We start from the raw sequence: 17,613 nt of genomic DNA, 5'->3' as shown, positions 1-17,613 counted from the left end.
CCACGTCTCTGCCCTGATGCCCCTGGGGGCAGCAGGACACCCCCAGTATCCCCAAACGGTTGAGGGAGCCAGAGTGTGGGGTCATCCACCTAGAAGGTACATGGCAGGGACGTGCAGGGGGGTGGGGGAGGCAACCCCAAGGCCTGGGACCCGGAGTGCCGCTACTGCCTGGTTGGCGCAGGGCGCTGGCTTCTGGAAGCCCTGGGGGCTCGTAGCCAGTTACAGCTTTGCTGTAGTTCTTAAAAAAAAAAAAAAAAAAAGAGAGAGAGAGAGAGAACATCTATCTTGACTTAGTGGTTTCAAACAACAAAGCAGAGTCAGGCAAAGAGGGGAAGGAGGGAGAGTGTGGGGAGAGCGAGACGGGCCTTCCAGGCAAGAGCTCAGGTACCCAAGAGCCGACCAACTTGTTTCCCACCCAAGAGGAAAGAACTGCCAGCCTGGGGAGACAGCGGGGATGGGGAAAATAATAATTATATTAATTAAATAACAATAATTTAAAAGTCACTGATATGCACTCCAAAGCGAAGTGCCTGACGTCAACGAAGGGACGGCAGTGTGGGCTGTGTCCCCAGGCCCGGGCGGCGGGGCCGTGGGTGCAGCCTCAGGCTGCTTTCTCTTCTAGTGGTTTCACTCTCCAGAGACAGTGCTGGCAGGTGGTCAGCCTCAGGCTCCCGCAGGTGGCTGGGAAGGGTGCTCTGAGCAGCTGCTGCTCAGTGGGGAGCAGGAGTTGGGAAGAGGCAGTCAGCAGAGCCGGGGTCCTCAGGAATGGGCCTTCTGGGGACGAGAGCAGATGGAGCGCAGGACAAGGACCTCGTGGGTCTCCAGCTCATAAAGCAAAGTGGTCGCAGAGGCCGGAGCATGGCCCCGCCCCACCCTGTGGAGTGGGGGCCGAGGAGAGGAGGCCCTGGGCTCAGCCCTTGCAGGTGTAGACCTCCTCACGCTGCGTGCACTGCTTGCACTCCACGTAACAGCACCAGCGCACCTGGCACTGGCAGGGCCGCGTGACCGCCCGGCTCTGTGTGTTGTGACCGCGCCCGCAGCAGATGCTCTCACAGTTCTTCTCGCGGTGGCACTTGCGGCCGGCAGTCCCTGGTGAGAAGCGGCCGGCCAGGCAGAAGCTGGGCGAGTCATCCAGGTGCACCAGCTCAGGCGTGCGGGGCAACGGGTCCCCACCACCCGCCCCCGCAGCCCGGCCCCGCGACGCCGCGATGTCGCCTGCCTCGCCCGCCGCCTCATTGGTGGTGCTGCCCACTTTGAGCGCCGTCTCATACTTGTGCTTCAGGTGCTTGCCCACCTCATGGAAGGGAGCCAGCTGTCGCCAGCAGGTCCGCACCGTGCACGACCCCGACACGCCGTGGCACTTGCATGTGGTCTCCACCCCAGCCTTGATGACCTGCAGGTGGGGGCAGGGGATGAGTGCAATGCTCAGCAAAGCCCTGCAGATCAGCCCCACCGATCTCCTCCTTGGAGAGACGAGGGATGGACCCACAGCCATCCACCTGGACATAGGTACGGGGGCTGGTGCTGGCTTGGTCCACACCTTCAGTGCATGACCAAAGTGAGCTTTGCATGGGGTCCTCACTACTGCAGCAGACCAAGCCTAGGCCTTCCAGGCCTCCAAGGGCAGAGGTGGCCCAGGGCACCTGGGGAGGGAAGGCTGGCCCCAGTTCCACTGCTGCAACATCCCATAACTGAGTCCAGGCTGTGCTCTGCAAAGGCCAGCTCTCTGGGATCATCCTGGGCTGCCCATCTTTGCTCACTTAACAGGTATAGACAAGCAGGCGGCCTCGTCCCGTGGAGAGGACCAGTCACGTGTGACAGGCCAGGTCTCGAGGTATCAGTGTTTGGTGTCTCTGGTGGGTTGGCCAAGCTACCAACGTGCTAACTGCTTTTGCTAGGGGCCGTCCCCGCTGCCTGCCTGTGACTTGTTTCAGTGAGAAGATTAAAAATGTGTGTCTCTGTTCAACCTGCAGGCCTGGCCTAGCTGGCAGTACGGAGTCCAGAACCAGAGAAGGCAGAGGTGCCCACCACACGGTGAGAGTCACCTAGGGCCCAGAGGCCAGGTGGAAGGATGGCGGAACGGTTGGTTCATTGCCCTCCCCAGACTTGGGGTCCCATTTACAAAGCCAGGGAGGTGGCCTGACCACTGTACTCAAGGTCCTTGCAGGAGTCGCCCCCAAGTCTTGGAGGGATGTGGGTTTGCCAGAGGGTGTGGAAGGGGAGGGGAAGAGAGGCCCCCTCCCCAGCTGGGGCCCTGGGCCAGGCAGCTGAGCTCCCACGCCAACCCCGAGGAAAGGCCGGCTCGAAGGAGATTAAGAAATTTAGCAATCCTCCAGCCAGGCAACAGAAGAGTCACATTTAATGACACTTTGTTAAGAACCCCGGACAAATTTAATTAAAATGTCGCTTACCCTGGCCGGGTGGAACTAATTGAGTGCTTTTAATATTCTGACTTTTCATTAATAGTTTACAAAGGGGTGGAGTATGAAAGGAGGGGGGCAGATGCAGAAGAAAAGAGAGGACCTCGCCTCGGGGATTTAGTCTGCACTCTGGGCCCACACCCTGCCTCACCTCTGCCCCTCAGCCTCCTCCCCAAAAGGGCTGAAGGAGAAATGAGCTTTGGGCACAAAAAAGAAGGGGAAATTGATTTTTTAATAAGTGGATGATTCAGGGCTCCCACTTCTCCATAAAAGAAGCCCTCAGAAGAGGGCTGGCTCTAATTACCCTGTCTTCCCAAGCAGGCTGCTCCAGTTTCTGAGCTGCCCAGAAAGCATTCAGAGGGCCAGGCTGGCGATGCAAGAGGCCCTTTCCGGGGCAGACAGGACAGAGTGCAGAGAGGAGACATGCGTCCTTGGCTTCTTGTGAGGCGCCATCCCCAAGGCTGGGCCACCCATCCCAGGCCTAGGCAGGCACTGTTTTGTTCTCCAGGCTGTGCAGGGGCCAAAGGGAGGGGATGCTGGAGAGGCCTGTTGTGGCGTAGGAGCCAGTCCCAAGCCCTGGCTGTGTCCTGAGCATGGATGATGGTGATGGACAGCCCCCTTCCTGGGGCTGCTGGGCCTAGCAGTGGCGGGCTGGGGAGCTGAGGAGCTGCAGGTAGAATGAATTATATCCAGGTGAGGGCAAAGCCTGGTCAGACCTCAGGTTGAGCTCTGAGGTCCAGCCATGCAGGAAGGCCCAGTTAGAGTAAGTTCCTCCTTACTCCAGGCACTTTGAATGGGTCTGTGTTCCTCAAAGTCTTGGCTGCTGAGTCAGATTCGACCTACCCTGGCTATAGTCAGTGGACTAGGAAACCTCAACCCTTCTCCAGAAACCCCCTGGCCCAGGGCCTAGGACCAAGCTTGGCACAGCACCTTCCTTCTGCCCTGCCTTGGTCCTGGTTACCAGATGCAGCCAGCAGGGAGACCCTCCAGGATGGGCATGATGAGCTGAACTAGGCTCAGGAGGGCCTCAAAAATGCCAATAGCCTTGAGTACCCATCCTTCATCCATGGAGTCAGACCCCTTGGTAGATGCCCACTGGCTAGTGGGCTGGTCTGGATGGCTTGGGTGACTAAATCCTGGGGCTCATGAGAGGCCTGCAGCCCAGGACTCTGCATAAAGCCCATGTCCACCTCCCCGGGTGAGGCCTCGTCCACCCCCACAATGAGACCACGTCCACCTTCCCCGAATAAGACCACGTCCACTCCCCCAAATGAGGCCACATCACTTCCCGGGTGAGACCAGGCCCAACCTCCCTGGAGCCTCCTGGAGCCCTGTCGTGCTAGTGGGAAAAGAGCCTCTGTGACAAAGACTCCGAGGGCACACAGGGCCTGGAGCCATATGCTGGCCCCTGGAGGCCACTTCTTGCACCTCCCACCCCCACCCGCCTGGCCCCCCGCCCGGAGCCCTGCCGGTCTTGCCTTCATGCCCACAAGGTTGTTGTGGAAGTCCACACGTGCACGTAGGTCCTTGCTCGACCTCCGTCCCAGGAACTCCTTGACAAACTTGCTGCTGTACTTGAGATTGTCTCCGCAGCCGCCCCACTGCCAGGCCTCGCGGTTCTCCAGGTCGGGTGCCTCGTCACAGGTGCAGCGCTCCATGCGGCCTGCACTGCAGGCCTTGGCCAGCGCGTGAGTCAGGCCCGCCGAGGAGATGGCGTACAGGAAGGCCGTCTCCTTGAAGCCTGCAAAGAGGGGCCGGGGAGACCCTGGGGTGAGGGCCTCCCACTGTGACAACTGACACTGGGCTGAAAGTGCCCAGTAGGGCCAGCGGGGCTCGGACAGTGCCACGGCACAGGGCCAGTCAGGGGAAGGTATTGAAGCCGAGGTGGGGGGCAGAGAATTCTGAGCTCAGCCGTGGGCGTCTGCAACCCAGGCTCAGGAGTCAAAAATGCCCCCAGAGCCTACATCCCAGCCAGCCTCGCCTGCCCCTGCCCAGATCTGGGCCTCACACCTCGAAATATAAACCAGGATGTTGTGAGGCCACCATCAGAAGCTGGAGCACACAGCTGGGCAGATGGAGGGAGGGCACAGGAGGCTTTGGGCTCAGGAGTAGCAAGCACCAGCTGGCCTGGCACCCCATGCCCAGGCACTGAATGGGCTCTTGGCCACTGACCAACATGTGACAGGAGCCATCAACACCCACCCCACAGCCTCAGACCCTCTGACACCCGCCAGCAACTGCCCCTGCCACTGGCTAAGGGAGGGGCTGGGCAGGAGGCAGAGAGAAGCTGAGATGCCGCCCTGCCAGGTCCATGGCAACCCCCATACTTGGGGCAACCAGGGAGTTAGTGGGTTCAAGACAGAGATGGAGACAGGGCCCAGGGCTCAGCCTTCTAGCCTCAGGGACCCACAGGCTTGTAGCAGGCAGACTGCCTACCCCCTGTGCCCCCCACAAATGCAAAGCTTGCTCCTCTCCCAGCAGCCTCCTGAAGCTGGAGCCCCAAGCATCAAAAAGCCTTCCTCTGTGCTGAGACTGGGAGGAGCCAGCCACTCTGCACCCTCGGCCGCATCCCCAAGGGGCTCGTCCGCTCTGGCCACCCCTCAGGCAGCAGGGCCATAAGGACGGCAGGAGCTGCCCACTCCTGGAGCCCTGAACCCGGCCTCAAGGGTGAGCCTTCTCCCCACTCCGAGACCAATCCTGCAAGGAGAGAGTGCAGCCACCCCCCGCCTTCTCCCAGCCCTTCTTGGAATGTCCTTATAGCAGCTCTCAGTCCTGGACCGAACCCAGGCCCCAAGATTTGCATGAGCAGGGGATGCCCCTGGGCTTTGTGGTTTTCCCTCACTTAGTTCTCTTCTGCAGAGCCATCTCTCCAGAAGGGTGAGCCCAGCACAGCTGGAGGCTGGTGGCCAAGCACCCTGGATCTTGGGGCCCCACAGCCGTCCCTGCCTATCCTGCCCACCCTCCCCTCCCCTCCAAAGAGAGCAACCACCCAGCGTGAGCCCTGGGCATTAATTAGAGAATGGAAAACTGAGACCCTGAGAGGGGAAGGGCTCCTGTGCCACTCACCCTGTGCCATGCGTCCTGGCATGCAGGGGAGCTGGGGTGAGTGCAGGCTGAGGAGACCCTGGGCAAAGCCCCCCATGGAGGGAACCCCTTCCTGTCTCCCTGCCCCAGGCAGCTGGAGTCCTCCCCATGGGATCTAGAGCTCGGGAGCCACAGGAGCTGTCCCCCACCAAGGCCAGAGCACCAGCCAGTGTGCATCCCCCAGCACTGACCTCGCTTGAGCAGGCTGGCCCGGTAGCGGCTCTCCAAGGTGCAGTTCCAGCGCTCGAAACGGAACTGGTACTGGCACTCGAGGGCGCTCATGCTGATGGCCTCCACTAGCGTCTCAGCCACCCCGGGATCCCGGCGGCACATGCGCCGCTGCTTCCGCTCCAGCTTCAGCCGGTCGCAGGCCTTGTAGTGCGCCTTGGCGGCCGCCGCCTCCGGCTCCAGGGCCAGTGGCAGGACAGTCAGAGGCTCGCTGCCTGTCAGCCTGCACACAGAAGTGAGAGTCACCGGGTGGGCTCCAGGGAGACAGCACCAACGCGGGAGGGCAGGGCGATGGCCGCCGGGTGAGAGGGTGTGCCCCCACCCCCCAAACAAGACAGCCTGCTACAGGGAGCAGATGGGCCAGCCAGGCAGGGCTGGAACCCAGAGCCCGCCGGGTGGCAGGGGGTTGGGGCTGGTGGGCACAAGGAGGGGAGGAGAGCCCAGTGGACTGGGGTGGGACAGCCAGCAAGGAGGGGAAAAGGGCCTCAGCGTCCTTCTAGACCGGGCCCACCTGTGTCTACCTTGCCATGCCCATGGGCCTTGCCTTCTGGAAGGCGGCCTGACCAGCCCCTGCATGCCCCACCGCCCTGGGACAGGCTGCCCAGCCGAGCACAGCCTTGTGTCCTCACACATATGGTGCTGCCCATGAGGTGACAGCTCAGGCGAAGGACTCACACCTGAGCCAACATGGCTGCACCCCGGGGCCAAAGGTGGGGCAGGAATGGATGGCCGCAGACCTTCCCTACCGTCCGCCCACGTGGCCAGGCCCCATCTGAGAGGGCAGCCCTGGCTGTGGGCTGAGGCCGGGACACAGCAGGGTGGAGGCAGGAGCCAGTCCCACGGTTGAATGCAGAGATGGGCAGGCGGGATGGAGCTCTGTCTACAGGGCCCTGCACCCAATCACCCCATGCCTCATTCGGCCCCGCTGACTCGCAGACCCCGGCACTGGTATACTCCCTGATACCCTTGGCCACTGCCACCAGCACCAGGCCACTCCCCGTATTTCTCTGCAGGCTCCTAGGGCCTGGTGCTTAGGGAACCGCAGAGCCTATAGCCAGGGTTTTTCCAGACCCCTCCTGGCCTGCAGGGCTGGCCATGTGGCCCCATCCCCTTCTCTTGGCTGACCTCAGGGTCCGGTATAAAGCACCCATACCACGCCATCCACTCCCACGTCTCCCACCACCTCCCCTGCCCTGGGCCTTCACGCCATCCACTCCCACGTCTCCCACCACCTCCCCTGCCCTGGGCCTTCACGCCATCCACTCCCACGTCTCCCACCACCTCCCCTGCCCTGGGCCTTCACGCCATCCACTCCCACGTCTCCCACCACCTCCCCTGCCCTGGGCCTTCCCCTCCACCCTCTAAGTGTGCTCCTGCTCGGCCAGCGGGGCTGCCATGGGCTCTCCAACTCCTCAGACCCCCGCTGGGCCCTGCCTGATCTCCAGCTCTAGGGGCTTTCCCCTGGGCCCTCAGCAGCCAGCCTCCTTGGGGGCAGGGTGGGGATCCTCCTGGCCCCATCCCGGCAGCTCCCGTCCAGCCTGAGTACCCTGTCCCCGGAGCCTACCCCCCGCAGATGGAGGCCTTCTTGCCCCTCACCCTTCCCATGCTGAGCCAAGACCTCCAGTCTGCTCCAGAGCCCAGCTCAGCACCATCCTCACCCCTACCAGCCAACCCCATTCACCCTCCCAGGCCACGTCACCTGCTCTGCCCAGGGACAGAGCCCAGCGTCTGCCAGCCATGTGCCAAGAACCCCAGAGGTCCTGCGAAGTGCACTGACAGCCAGACTGCAAACCTGGGGCTGAGGAGTCCCTCCCAGGCCTTCAGACACACACAGAGAGGGCACCCGCCGTGCAGGCATCATTGAAAACAAGCATCTCCCATGCCATGCGGTACCAGCCAAGCCTCAGAAATAGGTAGGCAGACCATGGAGCAGGACCTGAGACCCTCATGCATCCGGCAGCCACCAAGTGGTGCCTGTGGCCCCTGGGCATCCAAGCAGGCCCATGGAGGAGGCAGCACTCTAACCCCACGGGCTGCCAAGGGCAAACACCTTCCTGTGTGGCACTGAGAGGCAGGTGTGGAGGCTCCTTGGGGATGGCCCTGAGATTCAGGGCTTTCAAGGCCTGCCCCACACACACTCCGGCTTGCCTGAGTGTACCCCACTCCTCACTGCACGTGCCCCACAAAGCTGTCCTCACTGCACCCCCTGAGGCTCAGGGGCAAGCCCAAGTCCCCAGCCTGTGAACAAGGCCACAGTGACACCCCACTCAGAAGGGCCGAGAGGGCCTGAGTGTGCTGAGGGCAGGAGGGCAGATGGGCAGGACGACAGGCTCCCTGCACCCACACCCCGAAGGGGCCAGAGGTAGGGCCAGGGGTTGACCGTGATGGCAGGCTCTTGACCACCTAGCCAGCAGGTCTACAAGCTCAGGCCGCAAAAGCCCTGTCACTCCAGATGGCAATGACAGGTACTTTGGGGACTGGCAGTTTCTGAGGCGCAGGCAGCTCGAGGGGAGAATGCAGAGGCTGCCCGACGTGGGCTGGGGGTGAGGCTGCCCTGCCACCTGCCTGGGACTCACCCCTTCCCACCCCCTCCCCACTCGGACCCTCTCAGGAACCCACCTGTGCACCTACTATCCACAGTTATGCAGAGCTGGCTACCAGCAGGTGCCCTGGGAGGGGTGGCACTGGGTGTCTGAGGTCACAGAGGGACTCTGAAACCACCCGTCACGCCATCAACCTTCTGCAGGGGACCAGGCAGACAGACCTCCTCCCTGGGGACACAGGCAGACAGACCTCCTCCCTGGGGACCAGGCAGACAGACCTCCTCCCTGGGGACACAGGCAGACAGACCTCCTCCCTGGGGACACAGGCAGACAGACCTCCTCCCTGGGGACCAGGCAGACAGACCTCCTCCCTGGGGACACAGGCAGACAGACCTCCTCCCTGGGGACCAGGCAGACAGACCTCCTCCCTGGGGACACAGGCCAGCCCACCCCCACCCAGCTGTGGGAAGTGTGGGCAGAGGACCACGTGGCAGAGAAGGGGCCTCGGGAGGCCATGACCACGTTAGGCCCCACTGCCCACTGCTCGGACATCCTGAGACCCTGCCTAGGGTGTGCAACTCCTAGAAGGCCTGCACGACCCCATCCCTAACCCCTCAACGCCAGCCCTGCCTGCACCACTGTCAAAGTCTATTCCTGCACCAAAGCATGCAAAGAGCACTCACCCCGGCCAGGAAGAGCACAGGCTGTCTGTCCAGAGTGTCAGGAATGACCTGAGGCATGGACAGAGGCCAGAGGTGGGGGCTGGCTCCTCGGACTGCCTATGTCGGGACTACAAGGAGAGCAGCAGGCCCCAGACACCCCCCCCCACACACACCGTGGGACCCCCATCAGGGCCCAGAGTCCCCGTGAATTCCCTATGAATGTCTGTAGCCCCAGTGCCGACCACCTACGCCCCGGGGCAGGGCCCAGGGGAGGCTGACCAATGCCAATGCAGTGACTGGTCCACAAATGCTGAAAGGGCAGCAAACCCTGCAGGGGGAAAGGCCTGGGAAACTGCCACTTGGATGCAGAGCTGGAATTTAGGGAAGCAAGGCTGGGGAAGGAAATGCGGTGAGGGGAGGAAAAACAGTGCAACGGTGCGTGTGCAGACTCAGCGGGACCCCGCACTCAGCGCCATGCAGGCATCTGCAGGCTGAGGCTGGCACTTAGGAAGGGACTGAGGCAGGCAGGGGCCAGAACCCAATCATGCAGGACCAAGAAGCCCTGACAAGGCTTCCAGCTGTCATCGCTAAGGGCCCTGGGGACCCAGGGAAGGGGCTAAGCACAGGGGAAAGGGTCCGCAGGAACAGCAGAGCTCCCCCCATGGAGTATCTCAAGGAGCCGGGCTCTGTGTCCTAGGTCCCGGAGCCCCACAACAGCTGCCCAGAGCCATGCCAAGCACCCGCGGGGACAGAAGGCCCCGTCGGCAGGAGGCCAGGACAGGAAGCCGGGCTGTGGAGGACAGGAGTCCCTGGCCGGCTCAGTGAGGAACGACAGGAACCCCCCAAACAAAAGCCAGCCCACCCAGAGACCTCTATCCCCAGACAGGAATGTCGACAGCTGTGCAGAGACCATGTGCCACCGTCTCAAACCTGCGTGTTCCCCCAGCCTGGATTCTTGGAGATTCATCGAGCTCCAGGGTCAGTGCCAAAAATCCCGACATCCCACAAGAGAACTCCCTACAGCAAGGCCAGCCCGCGGGACATCGGGCCCCACTGGAAACAACTGCGCTCGGGCAGGGTGGCCCCAAAGACTTCCTCACCACCATCCCCAGACGTCCCCCAGCCTGGAGGCTCTCGGGTCTCTCCGTCACCCCCACTCAGGGCAAGCCGACTATGGTCAGATCCAAGGGTCCCTCTGTGACCCTCAGCCGGGGCCAGCCACCCACTGCCAGCTGTCACCAGACAGGGCAGAGTCTGAGCCTACAGCCTCGGTGCAGGGGACGGGTTTCACGATGACAACGCATCCTTCCCCAAAACCTTTCTGCAAAATCCTCACTGCCCTATCAAAACACCAGAGCAAGAAATCTGAGCTCTTTCAGGCTAGTAAAGAGATGTCATTCCCCGAGAGGTCCACAGATGGACTCAGGGGCACACCCAGTCAGGGCCAAAGTGGGCAGCTTGGGACCCACCTTAGAGCCCCAGGAACAAAAGCAGCCACAGCGACAGCATCTGCAAGGATGGCTGAAGACACGTCTTTCTCCAGCCAGGTGCTACAGGTCTACTCTGGGCTGGAGCAGGGCGTGGGGCAAGGTCAGCCCTCACCTGAGCTGTCACCCTGAGTTCTGCAGTCACACAGGGTTCTCAAGCCCATGGCGGATTGAGGCTGGAGTCCAGCACCGACCCCCGTGATGCCCTCAAGTTGCAACCCCTCTTGCCTCCTGGCTCCCCACCCCTCTCCCCTCTCACCCAACCACAGGCAGATCACATCATCCAGGTCTCTTGCCTGAGGCTCTCTCACAACAGCCAACAGTGGGCTCCACGTGTGGTCAGCTGGGGAGTGGGGGCCACTCAGCCTAGGGATGGTAAGATGGAGGATGCATGACCCAGGGCGGGCTGTCCGGAAGGTGTTGGCTCCCTGGAAGAAGTCCCAGGGCTGCAAGGGAGCACGGCCCACACATCAGCAGGACAGAAACCCTGAATGCAGAAGATGAAGCCACAGGCGTGCCGGAAGAAACCACGAGAGGCCTCTAAAAGCTCTCTCAGTGCAGCAAAAGCTTTTCTCAATATGACTCTGAATCCAGAAGGCATTTAAATTTGACTACCTAAAAGTACAAAAATCTCTGCATGGCAAAGAAACAGCCTAGAGTCAAAAGACCAACAGGCAAATGACACATTGGGGAAAATGTCTGGAACTCATATTCCAGATCAGTGGCCAATTCTGTGTGTATGTGTGTGCGCGCGCATGTGTGCATGCACATTCGCATATGGGCTTATTTTTTCCCCTACAAATCAGTAACAAAAGGAGTCAGTCGAAAATGGACCAAGAAAATGAATACACAATTCAAGGAAAGGAAATATAGCTGGTTCTTAAAACTTATGGAAGGATGCCCAATCGTCCTTAAAAAATGCAAATGAAAACTATATCCATATATTATTTTTCAATCGTCACATCAGCACAAATCAAAGCATTGTAGATATTATTGCCAAGGACACAGGGAAAGTGTGGGATTCTACACTGCTGGGATCCCAAACTGATACATCTATAAAAATTTAAAAATTAACACACCAATTCTTTCTCTGGAAATGCAGCCTACAGATGGATTATCTTAAAATGGAAAAGCATATGTTTTTGATTGTTTTTCCCCCCAAACATTCCCCACACACCCCGTCCCCTTATCCCCTGGTAATCTCTAACCTACTTTCCATCTCTGTGAACTTGCAATTTCTTATGAGTGCTATCGTACAATATCCATTTCCATGTGCCTCACTTATTTCACAGAGCATCAAGTTTGCAAGGTTCTTCTGTGGTGCAGCATGTCTCAGAACTTCATCCTTTCTTACAGCTGAATAATATTCCATTGTGTGTGGGTACCACATTTTCTTGATCCGTTCACTTGCTGATGGCCGCTTGGGCTGTTTCCACCTTTTAGCATTTGTGAATAATGCCACTGTGAACACCGTATATAAGAGTCTGTGAGATCCTGGGTTCACTTTCTTGGGGCATATACCCAGAAGTTGAATTGCCAGATAATATGGTGCGGACAAGCGTATGTCATTAACGCATTATTCCATGTTATGTAAAAATATTGGAAATAAATAGAATAGTTGAATAAGCCAAATCCACCCATTTGGTGGAACGCTCAGCATTCATTAAAAAGGCAAGAGGCTCTGCACGCACTGATAGCCTCCCATGTGCTAAGTGAAAAGACAGGTGCTGAACTGCGTGCCGTAAAGGGTTCCGTAAACCCGGTTTGTGTGAGTTAGTACAACCAGAGGAGTATGTGAAGAGAGACAAGATACACTCAAGAGGAGGAGGTCCTGGGCGGAGAACAGGGCAAAGAAACATGCCCTTCCCCGCCAGGTTCTTGTGAATTCTGAGCAACTCATACCTGAGTGCAGACAGCCCATGCAAACATGACGGGATTAAATATAAAGGCGCGCAAGATGGCGTGCATCCCCTCCCAGGCTCTCTCGACCCGGGTAATGAGCCTTTTCTGGGCAGAGGCTGGGCGAACAGCAAGGAAAAGGGCCTGTTACAGACCGGGCACTAAGCAGGGTTCCACCCTCCTGCCCGTGGAGCGTCAGGCGGCCAGCACAGCCCCAGCCCGCCCAGCTGCCCGCACCAGCCCATGCCAGTGCACCTGCCACCCAGGCTCAACGCAGCTGCCTCCTTCCCCTGTGGGCGGCTGGCATCAGATGGGGGTGGGAGCGGTGGGCATGGTGCTGCAGGCCCAGCTGCCAGGCACTCTGGGAATGCAGACTTCCAGCAGTGACTAGCAGGGGTGAGGCCAGAGGACAAGCTGCCTGTGGGGGGCCACCTCCCTGCCCGCTCCCAGCAAGTACCCTGATCCAGAAACCTCCATAGAGGGCCAGCGGCACCCAGGTACACATGGGCAGAGGTCAAGCACAGGGGCCACCTCTGTGCAAGACCGAGACAGGGCACTCGCCTACTCCCAGCCTCCCTCCTCCCTTGCTGGCCTCTGCATCCCGAGATCCCCTCCCCAGGAAGAAATAAATGTTGAAGATATAAATGTTGGTACAGCACTTCATAATAACTCAGGTACCTTCCTTTTGCCTTTAACATTTTTTAAAGATATGTGCAGAATAATATGCAATACAAAGATAGAGTGCAATAAGTAATTATAAGGCAAACGACACTGTAATTATGACCCAGCTCAAGAAACAGCCTTGTGGCCCCCAGGAGCTCCTGTATCTCTTCCCTGCCCCAAGGCAACCACCATCTGACTTTCACCATAATTAGGCTGGATATAGCTTTGGGCCAGTTAAGCATGCTGCAAACATTATCTAATCAAACTCAATGGATTGCCTTTACATTTCATTTTGGTGAACAATAGTTCTCAGCTTAATCGTACTTCAATTTTCAGTCTTCTCCTGTATGTGTTCTACTTTTTCTATCTGCTTTAGAAATTTACCCCTATTCTAACGTCAAAAAAAGTTCCTAAATGTTACAATAAATTTAGCAGATTGAAGTGCTAGTGATCAATACAAGGGGTAAGGGGTATGGTATGTATGAATTTTTTTCTGTTTCCTTTTTATTTCTTTTTCTGAATTGATGCAAATGTTCAAAGAAATGATCATGATGATGAATATACAACTGTGATGATATTGTGAGTTACTGGTTATATATTAAGAATGGAATAATCATATGGTAAGAATGTTTGTGTTTGTATATTATGTTGAATAAATAAATTAAAAAAGAAAAAAAAGTTTCCCTCTAAATCATCTTCCCAAAGCTCTCCTTTTCTGCCCCGCACCTTTCATTCTTCCCTCATGACAGAAGTCGTTTCTGCACGTGACGTCAGATGCAGGTCCAGCGGTCACCTTAGCACGGACATGACCAACTCTTCTAGCACGACCTATCAGAAATGCCTCGTCTCCAGGCTGCTGCCCTGGAAACCGCCGTGAGGATGTGGCTCTGTTTCTGAGCGAGCCTCTCAGCGTGGGTCTCTGGAAACTGAGCCAACCCCACCTGACACTGCGTTATAATGTCATGATCCGCCACGGATGCTGGGTGAAGGAAGTCCTTCCACCTTGCTCTCAGAGAATGTCTTGATTCTCTGCATTTGCACGTGACTTTGAAAAATCCACTCCTCAAGTTATACGCACGCACACACACACACAACAGCAATCTTATCGGGACTAGGTTGAATGGACATATTTATATAATTGAGCCTCCATCACTGAACATGGTGTGTCACTCTCCATTTGCTTAGGAATTCCTGACTGAAGTTTTATAGGGTCCGCCATCCCGTGATCTTAACCTGTCTGTCAGCTTTAGCCCTGAATTCCATGTACAACAACATCTAAAGTAAAATACCTCTATAAAATTTCATTTGCTATCTATGGCCGATATGCAAAAACGCAATCAGATGTTCTCTTGATCCAGTATTCAGCAAACATGCTATTTCTCAGAATTCGTCTCTAAATCTTTTCAGATGTTCTAGGTACACTGAAAAATGTGACTTTAGTTTCTTCCTTCTCCAGCCTTATCCCATCCCTCTTGGCATGTCTTGACAGCTCAGATCATTAGGATGCCGTGCAGAGCCTACTAACCGTCCCGGCGCCCCGGGAGCTGTGCCACACGCCAAGCCCTCTCCACTGGATATGAGAGATCCTGAACACCAGTCCCAGGTGGCCTCAGGACAGGGCCCCCTCAGGTCCCTTCCTCAAGCCCAAGCACATGGCTCTGCCATCCAGACTCAACCACACAGGCAATGAAGATGGGCTTCGCCATAACCAGAGCCTCACGTGCATATTTTAAGAGGGAATGGTAGAGAATTCAAGATGTGAGAGACCCAACTCCAGAATAAACGTACCTACTGAGCCAAAACCCGATAGAAATGCAGCTCCATCTTGTTTGAGCTGTTACATCTTGGGATCTGTTAAAACAGTGGACATCACCCCAATTTATAAAAGGACAAAGTTGGTCTGGTTGCCTCATTTCTGATCCTACAAGGAGAGCTTTTGATATGTTACCATTAACCACTGAGGGTCAGGTTAAGGAAGTTTCTTTCTGTTTTTAGTTTGCCAAGAGTCTTTTTTTCCCATCATAAATGGATATTGAATTTTATCAAATGTCATCCCTGCATCTTTTGATGTATGATTTTTCTCCTTTAATCTGCTAGTGTGAGGAATTACACTAATTGGTTTTCTGATGTTAAACCAAACTTTGAATTCTTGGAATAAACCCAACAGGGTCATGATGAATTTTATCCTTTTTCCATGTTACTGGATGTAATTTGATAATATTTAGTCTAGGATTTTTGCATCTGTGTTTGTAATTTTCCTCTCCTGTGCTCCTCCTGTCGAATTCTGGTACATTAGCAAGTATTCTCTTTTCAAAATTCCCTGGAAGATTTTTCTGTAAGATTAGGATCATGTCTTTGACTGTTTGGTAGAACTTGCCATGAAACCTTTTCTTTGTGGGAAGCTTTTCTTTCTGATCCAATCTGTTTCTTTTTTTCTTCAAACGACTTTACTGAGATATAATTTACATACCATAAAATCCACACATTTCAAGTGTCAAATCAATGGTTTTTAGCATATTCACAGACATGTAAAAACCATCACCACATTCAATTTTAGAACTTTTTCATCACCTCAACAAAGAAACCTGTATCCTTCAGCTACTAACCTCCTTTCTCCTTTCCCCAGCCCCTGGCAACTATTAATCCACTTCCTGTGAACATTTCTTGTGATCAAAATCATACAACATATGAACTTTTGCGTATGGCTTCTGCCACTTAAAATGTTTTCAGAGTTCATTGAGAATGTAACATGTTATCAGTATTTTCCTCCTTTTTATTGCCAAATAATATTTCACATAGCTGGTTTGGAGCTATGTACCCCAGAAAAACATGTTCTTAGACTTGGTCCTTTTCTGTGGGTGTGAACTCTTGTAAATGGGCCATTTGATAAGGTTACTTTCGTTGAGGTGTGGCCCAGCTGAGGCAAGATGGGTCTCAATCCTACCACTGAAGGCGTTTTAGGGAAGGTCACACAGAGGGAACACCCAGAAGCCAAACAGCAGCAGAGCCTGGAAGAGAAGGGAGGAGCGCGGAGAGGCCGCCGCGTGCATTGCCATGTGACAGAACACCCCAGAATGCCACAGTCTTCTGGGAAAAAACACCGCCTGGATGACACCTTCATCTCTGACTTTTCCTAGCCTTGAGTCTGGGAGCCAATACATTCCTGTTGTTTAAGCCTAATCATTGTATATTTGCTTTGGGAACCAGAAACTTTAAAACAGTTTTGGTACCAGGAGAATGGGGTGTTGCTAGTGCAAACATCAGAAATGTGGAAATGGCTTTTGAATTGGGTAATGGGTAGAGCTGGGAGAATTGCGAGGTGCTTGAGAATAAAAGCCTAGATTGCTCTGAAGAGACTGTTGGTAGAAATGCGGATGCTAACGGTACTTCTGATGAGACTACAGAAGGAAATGATGAATGTGTTATTAGAAACTGGAGGCAGGGCGATCCTTGTTTGCAAGGGGCAGAGAGCTTGGGGAAACTGAGTTCTGATGTTGGATGAAGAGAAGAACTTGAAAGCGATGAACCTGGACATTTAGCTGAGGAGATTTCCAAGTTAAGTGTGGAAGGCACAGCCTGGTTTCTCCTCGCAGCTTATAGTGAAATGCAAGAGGAAAGGGATAAGCTGGAAAAAATGAACTCTTAGGCACAAAGAAACCAGAAATTGATCATTTGGAGAATTCTGAGCCTATCAACACTGTGTGATCTGAGACTAGGCCCAGATGCAACTCTATCAGGGACGTCCCCTCCCACCCCTCACCACCTGCCAGCCTTCAAAGCCTCTGGAAAGCAAGATCCTGGAGACTAGGGCTCCATGTGAGGGTTTAATTAACATGGAAACAGTCGGCCATTTCAGTGGAAGTCAGAACTGGAAATGTAGTTATGCAGGAAGGATCTGTAGGAAATTATATTGCTGACGGTTTGGACCCCTGTGAACTGCACGCAAAACCAACAAATTTTTGTGTGTGTGAAATTTGTATGAGCAGATCCACTTTCACCCTGGACTGAAAGGGATAGAGAAGGGAAAAGATGAAGGAATAATAACGTCAAAGGCAGAACCATGGAAGCTAAGCAGGCCAAGAGAGTGGGCCCACCCATGCGTGTGGAAAGGGCAGGCTCACCCCTGCTCTTGGAGGGGGACAGGCCAGCTGCTCCAGGGTTTAGAAGGGGCATATCTTGTGCCCCACTGTTCAGCAACAGTGCTGCTACTCCAGCACTCAGAGATGGCTGGGCTTATGCCCCAGCAGTTGGGGAGAACCTAACGGCCATCCTCGTGCCCAGAAGTCCAGTGTGGGGGAGAGCACGACCATTGTGCAAGGGCTTAGAAGGACCTGGGGGCCGCTCCATCAGGTCCAGAGGACAAAACACTGATCCACTGAAATCGAATGGAGTTTGCCCAGCTGGGTTGTGGAATTGTTTGGGACCTGTGACCCCTGTTTTCCATCCAATTTCTCCCTTCTGAAATGGAAATGTTTGTCCTACCCCTGTCCCTCCATTGTATACTGAAAGCAGATAACTTGTTCTCTGTTTCACAGGTTCATAGAGAGGGGAATTTTGCCCCAGGGTGGACCTACCCATACCCAATATTGATGAGACTTTGTACTTAGCATCATTACCAAAATGACTT

General features: G+C 55.5%; 1 protein-coding gene across 1 annotated transcript in view; it reads right to left on the bottom strand.

Moving 5' to 3' along the window:
* Positions 1 to 254: 254 nt before the first annotated feature.
* Positions 255 to 17,613, bottom strand: part of WNT9A (Wnt family member 9A) — a 29,816-nt gene continuing 12,457 nt past the window's right edge. The window contains exons 2-4 of the mRNA XM_077137954.1: positions 5,696 to 5,955; positions 3,899 to 4,161; positions 255 to 1,393 (exon numbers count right to left, since the gene is read on the bottom strand). Of these exons, the coding sequence (XP_076994069.1) occupies positions 911 to 1,393; positions 3,899 to 4,161; positions 5,696 to 5,955 (1,006 nt within the window). The 3' untranslated portion in view covers positions 255 to 910. The remainder of the gene's footprint in view (positions 1,394 to 3,898; positions 4,162 to 5,695; positions 5,956 to 17,613) is intronic.

The sequence above is a fragment of the Tamandua tetradactyla genome, chromosome 20 (assembly GCF_023851605.1).
Source record: "Tamandua tetradactyla isolate mTamTet1 chromosome 20, mTamTet1.pri, whole genome shotgun sequence".
NCBI lineage: Eukaryota > Metazoa > Chordata > Mammalia > Pilosa > Myrmecophagidae > Tamandua > Tamandua tetradactyla.
Note: the sequence above shows the minus strand (reverse complement) of the source record. Positions and strands in the feature narration are given on the sequence as shown.